General features: G+C 43.8%; 1 protein-coding gene across 1 annotated transcript; it reads right to left on the reverse strand.

Moving 5' to 3' along the window:
• Positions 1–746: 746 nt before the first annotated feature.
• On the reverse strand, positions 747–4,941 carry LOC148326280 (espin-like protein). Its single transcript, XM_088311229.1, has 5 exons — positions 4,361–4,941; positions 3,899–4,022; positions 3,377–3,498; positions 2,740–2,919; positions 747–2,427 (listed from the first exon to the last, which is right to left on the reverse strand). Exons 1-5 carry the CDS (start codon positions 4,373–4,375, stop codon positions 979–981), a joined length of 1,890 nt encoding a protein of 629 aa, XP_088167355.1. The 5' UTR covers positions 4,376–4,941; the 3' UTR covers positions 747–978.
• Positions 4,942–6,346: the final 1,405 nt, after the last annotated feature.

Here is a 6,346-nt window from a genome sequence, read left to right on the forward strand (position 1 = left end):
AGTGGACGGGGGAGATGTATACATTAGGGGACAAAAATATATGGTATACACTTTTTAAAAATGACATTTTTAAGGGAGGAAGGAGCGAGGGAAGGAAGAAGGAAGAAAGCGAATGAGCAAGGATGGAAGGAAGAGAGGGATCATCGTAAGAAGGCAAGTATGTGTGAAAGGAAGTAGAGGGGGATGCAAAGAAGGATGATGAAAAGGAAGGACGGAGGCAAGGAAAGAAGACGGCGTTCGCTGGATGCGTGGAAGGAAGGAAGGAAATGAAGGTATGAAAAGAAGGCTCGATGACAGAAGGATGAAAAGAAGAACACGGGAGAAAGGGAGGCAGCATGATAGGAAGGGAGGAAAAAAATGAGGATGTGAGAAATGAAGGAAGAAAACAAGCGATGAAGGAAAGAAGGAAGGATGGCTGAAAAGTTAACAAGGATGCATGAGAAGGAGGAAGGAAAGCAGCAAGGATATATGAAAGAAGGAAGGAAAGATGAAACGAAGGGAGAGAGAGTGGGTGGACGGAAGCAAGGAACAAGGAAGGACAAAACAGTAAATGAGGCGTGAGCAAACACTGGCCCGGGGGCCACATGCGGCCCGTTAGGCGTCTTAATCCGGCCCGCCAAACTTGAAAAAACTTAAATGAATGAACCTTGTTCATGTTTTATTTTCTAAATATTGTGGTTTTTCAAAAGACGTATATTGTTGTAATGCTTTTGTTCACTTTCATTTCAAATTAAATGTATTTTTTTTTTCTCCGATGAGGTGAAGTTACCAAAACACTCCATCTGCTCCTGGTCAAATTTTTTTAACGTGGAGATTCAAACAAACCTGCCATACTCGACTGCGAGTCAGACACGCTAACCACTCGAGCTCTCTGAAGCCTTGGCGCTAAAATCAATGTTAATGATGTTCTGACCAAGTCACTTTTCAGCCCATGTCAAAAAAACCAAACTGGACACACATCGACTGGAAACTCATCAGTTAATGTTCAAAATCAAAGATCTCCGCCTCCTTCTCCTTCCAGAAAGCAAAGCTGCGATCAATATATTGACAAATGTCTTCGTTGTTGAAACAGGACAAGTCCGTGCCGCAGCCGCCCTCATCCGGCGAGGCGCTCGGAACTACAAGTGACGGCACCGGCCCGCTATCCGACTTCGCTTCCGATTGGCCGAAAAAGCGGAGTTTGATGTCATCGAAGCCGTCGCACCAACGTCGGCTTCCGGCTCGGATTTCCTCCACAACGACCTTGTGGAATTCCCGCACCGTCTCCCAAGGGAAGGTCCCCACGTGGTCGAAGACTTCGAAGCAGAGGAGATGTCTCATCTTTCTCTCAACCGGCGACAACTCCTGCTCCAGAATGTTGAAGTATCCCAGCATGAAGAGATCCAACGTCAAGCCATCGTGGCTCACCGCCACGCCGTCCACCTCGGGTAAGAATTGCTCCGGAGAGAACACTTGAAGTTGACTTTGGCTCAACGTCAAATGAGATCTTTGAGCGCCCCGCAGCTGGAGTTTATTCCTCCAGGAAGTTAACATCTTGTCCACCGCACCTCGCTTTTGACAGAACTGAAACAAGGACGGGATTTTCTGCTGGCCTCGTTCCGATTTTGCATCCCTCGCGGCCGCCCGATTGGAGATGGCGTAAGCCGACTTTTTCCAGTGGCTCAGGAACAAAACCACGATGCGCTCTTTCCTTAGACTCGTGGTCTCGATCACAGGTGAATGCTTTGCAGGATCGTTCCTAAATCTCACATGACCATCGCTCATCCCTGACAATTCAGCGACTAATTCGTTCTTCAAGGCCTGGCCACCTGGAACCACCCCAGCAAAGGGATAAATGCCTCCAATCTGCCCTTCGAAGTTGGCCCGAAGCTTTCTGACGGACACCCCGCACTGACGGATCTCCTTCTCTAGCCGTTCCCTGTTGCGATCTAAACGACGCCCAAAAATGGACACGGTCTGACCTCCCGTTGGGTCTCGCACCATTTTACCGCCGAGGTCTACTTGCAGACCATCCCTTGAACCCCGACGGCTCTTCCTTATCCCCTGCACCGTGGTCCTCACAGCTCCGTCCTCGATGGTCCGGGTCAGGTTAGCCACTAACAGCGACATACTTCTGACAATCTCAGAGACGCGACTGCACCAGACCGGCAGGTCTTGGCTTCCCTGTTCATCCATCTGCTGCAGAGCCTCTTTGTTCAGAGAGATGTTCAGGATCTGGTCCGGCAGTATAGACCTCATTTCTTCCATCAACCTGGTCAGCTCCAGCTCGTAGGCCTGGTGACGTTTCTGGAGGGACACGTTGTCGATCTGCTGTTGCAGATACAGCAGGTCTTCTTCCGTTAGAAGCTCACCAAAGGGCCCGAGAACAGCGTTGTGGGTCTGGGAGAACTTCCAGCCATCCACAGGTGGGCAGTCAGTAGTCAGGTCCTGCGTTTGGGGCGAATTAGAACACGTGAATCATACTGAAAAGACAAAGGCAGGTTTTCAGCGTGTTATTTTTTTTGGACTGATTTGAAGACCTTCAGGCATGCACAACCCTGATGTGAAGACCTAGATGGCGCTAGAGAGGCCATGTTTCACAGCTGGCCCAACAAATCCTCAATGTCACCCAAGAAGCATTTTTTCCCCAGACTTTTTGGGTCCCAGTAGCATTTACGTTTACATGTATCCCTAAATGCCGTAGGAATTAAAAATGTACCTAGTTTGGGGGAAAAAGCAGAACTCCAACAATAAGTGTACCTGTCTCCTCTGATCGTCCTCATCCTGCAGTCGGGTCTGCATCTGTCTCACCATCACCTGACGTTTCCACTCGGGAATGGGACGACCAGCCTCATCGTGAGTGGGCACCAGAGCCTCGATGTCGGCCAGGATCACATCCAGAACCGGTTCCTCTGGCAGAAACTCCTCGCTGTCAAGTTTCTGCAGGGAGACAAAGTCATTGTTGAAAAGCGGTCGGCAGTTGTGCGGGTCTTTGTGGTTATAGGACCAGATCTCTGGTGACTTGGTGATTTGGTATCTTCAAGGACTAGGGCTGGGTATTGAGTCAAATTTCCAAAATCGATTTTTTCAATACGCAAGAGCTCGATTCGATACGATTTTTCGATTCAATCAAGGATTTCATGCAGTAACAATTTGACTTTGGTATGGAAGGCATTTTCTGAAGAACCAATATTGCACTTTGTACAAACTTCTTGCTCGATTTTTATTTGATTTTTTTTAAACGCAGCCGACCTCACCCAATACCCAGCCAATAACCGAGACTTGAGACTGACAATGAGGTTCCCGCAGAACTGGGGGAAGTGGAAGCAAACCCTTAACGTGAACCAATGCACCGAAGATGCATTTCGGATCGATCATTTGACGAGTGGCGGCTCACCGTCTGTCCGGCGAAAAGGCCCGCGGTGAGGCCAGCCTGCCGCAGTGACTTGATGGACTTCACGTGGGACATCAGAGTGAGATCTTGCTCTGGTGGCTTCAGCTGGTTGAATGATGTCATCACTGGAGACCAATCACAACATGTCACAGCCGTCATCTCATTTGTTTTGTCGAGATTTTTGTCGCGCTGATTTTCTATTCAGTCTTGAGACTGAGAAACGCTGAAGTGCCAAACGAAATAAATAAATTGACCGGTTAATAATGGCGTGTGATTCATCTTCGCATTTTTGGCTGAGCAAGTCAATCAACGGAACTTAACCCAATAGAGTATGCATTTATGACCTCCCGTTCAAGAAACAAACAAGAACTTATAGAGGCCGCAGTGAAGGCCTGGAAAAGTATTTGAAATGAAGAAACCAACGACCTTAAAAAAAAAAAAAAAATTATATCGAGGAAAAAGCTCAAGATTTGTCACCCGACGTGCCGTACCTGCGCGTTCCAAAAAACATAAAACACGGATTACCCGAGGAGGCCGTGTGGATGTACTGCATGGATCCTGCTGTTGGTCTTTTGGGAACGTTTGGACATGACGATGAGGACGAAGCGATCTCCGGGAGTCGAGGCAGGGGGAGCACCTCCTTCACTGGCTGTTGGACGCACATACGAAAGACTCTCTCAAAGCTTAATTGATGAGCCCTGACCCGTTTCGATACCGGCGAACTGGTTTCAAATGAGACAGCAATGCGTGACGTGAACCTTTAAACGAATGTTGTATGCTAGCAAGAAGCTGAGCCGCACTGTGTTTGTTTACGAACTAGGTATGTGCGTGCGTGTGTGTCACACGTCGCGTTCCTTATCGAAAACCGTTTTTTGTATTACATCATTGGACTACTGACTCCATTTTGGGTAGTTTTAAGCTCATGCCGAAATTAATGTGTCAGAAGAACACAATTGCGATTGTGAAAATGTTGTGGGCAGTGACCACCTTGCTGTTGTCCATGTCGGTTCGAAAAGTTCGCAAGCAGCAGCAGCAGCAGCTGGACGACTCTGAAAGAACAGGAAGCAGTTAGACTGAGCCGAGTTGGACCTCACATGGTGCATTTCTGAATAGACGAGAGGTAATCAAGCCCAACACGCACACGCGCACACGTGCACGTGCTTAATGCAAAGAACAATGGAGGTGAAATGTGAAGCCGCTCGGCGTGCAGGAGAAAGCTTGTGAGAGTCAGTGGCGATGCGATATTGTGCTTCAGGTAACCTCGACCGTGTCCTGGAGTCTTGCCTGAGATCACATGACACCGCTGAGCATTGGTAAATGGTGCATGAAATATACCGGCAATACAGAACCATTTTTTTGTCACTTAACAAAAGACCGGTGTCCAATTGCCAGCCTGTGTCATTTGTCTTCCCAATAATTTGTTTTTGGGTTGAAAAAAAAAAAATTGGAAATATGGTTGTTACATTGTCCTTAAGCAAAAATCACGACTCCGAAATTAGCTGCTAAATTGTCATTAAAATTTGTTCACGGCACATCATTTCCGAAATTTAGATATACTCGAGGCTGATTTTCATTCCCTATTCGAACAGTGAGATTTGATTTGAATGAACACAATTTTTGTTACATTTCATTGCATTATCCATAAATTTGGGGAAGTACTTTTTTGTTTTAATTTTCTTTCCATTATGGCAAAATATAATACAGATTTTTCTTGCTTTGTTGAATCTTCTTATAAAAGATTGTTATCAGTATGAGTAAATAATTAATTGAATTAATTAAATGATTTTTAAAAATTATGATTTTTAATTATTATAATATATTTAATAATGATTTAATTCCTATAATTTTTCTTGATGACATTATTCAGACGTATTCAGATGGTGCTTTGGAATTTGTGGTTGCCTAAAATAACAGCACACTACTGAATGATAAAATACAGCATGTCAGTCATTAAGGATTTTTTAAAATTATTTTTTTAATCTAATGTAAAAACCTTCATATGCATTTTAAAATTCTGCAGAAGTGTAACCTCTCCAACATGAATCACAGACAAGAAGCCAGCCAACTAATCCGAATTGCACTCACCTTCAAGTCGTGACTGGAGACAAGTTGAGAAAATGCGATGACTCCTCCGGGAAATCCAGAAGCTGTTGGTTTGTTTGTTGCTCATGTAATAAGACGGAAACCACCGAAGACGAATCTCCTGAACCTAAAGCTCCGTTGGGGGGGGGGGGGGGGGCGGACACATTTCTATAATTGAAGAGGAAGCACGGCGAGAGTGACCTGCACGTGGAGGTATAGACCAAGTGGATGTATGCAAGAGCTTGAAAGTGGTTCCGGATCTTCCCTCAGCCTACTTGGTCATGTTGAACAGGGCCGCAGTAAAAAAAAAATTATAATAATAAATAAATAAATGAATAAATAAAAAAATTAAAAAAGAGTGACTCAGACATAATTAAACGATTAGATCACGACATCATTCAGGAAGCCAGTTAAATCAGTCATGAAATCAACCAAATTTAAATTTTAATATGCAGTAGCCAGTGTATCCACTTGTCAAAGTAAAAGTATGCAACATAAAGAATAATATATTTTTAAAATTAATTAAATCAAAAAATGAATTTAAAAAATTATTTAAATTAAATGTAATGATATAAAACAGTGGTCAATATATTTCTACATTTTTTAAATCAGCGATGCAAGTAAACCTTTGCAGATTATTTTTTTACGGTCTGGTTCTGAATGGTATCTTATTTTTTTCTTGAGCACATCAGATTTTCATAATAATAATAATAATAATAATAATAATTATAATAATTATAATAATCCAACATATAATATAGTAAGATTTTTTGGGGGAATATTTATGAACGAAGGGTTCGGTTCGGCAAAATGTGGAATTTTTGGAAAGTTCTTAAAGTTAAAACAAAAAATGCAATTACCTCCAAAACTTGATGCACCAGAAAAATAAGA

Source organism: Idiotropiscis lumnitzeri, chromosome 12 (genome assembly GCF_059441095.1).
Source record: "Idiotropiscis lumnitzeri isolate Australia: NSW breed Sydney's pygmy pipehorse chromosome 12, RoL_Ilum_1.0, whole genome shotgun sequence".
NCBI lineage: Eukaryota > Metazoa > Chordata > Actinopteri > Syngnathiformes > Syngnathidae > Idiotropiscis > Idiotropiscis lumnitzeri.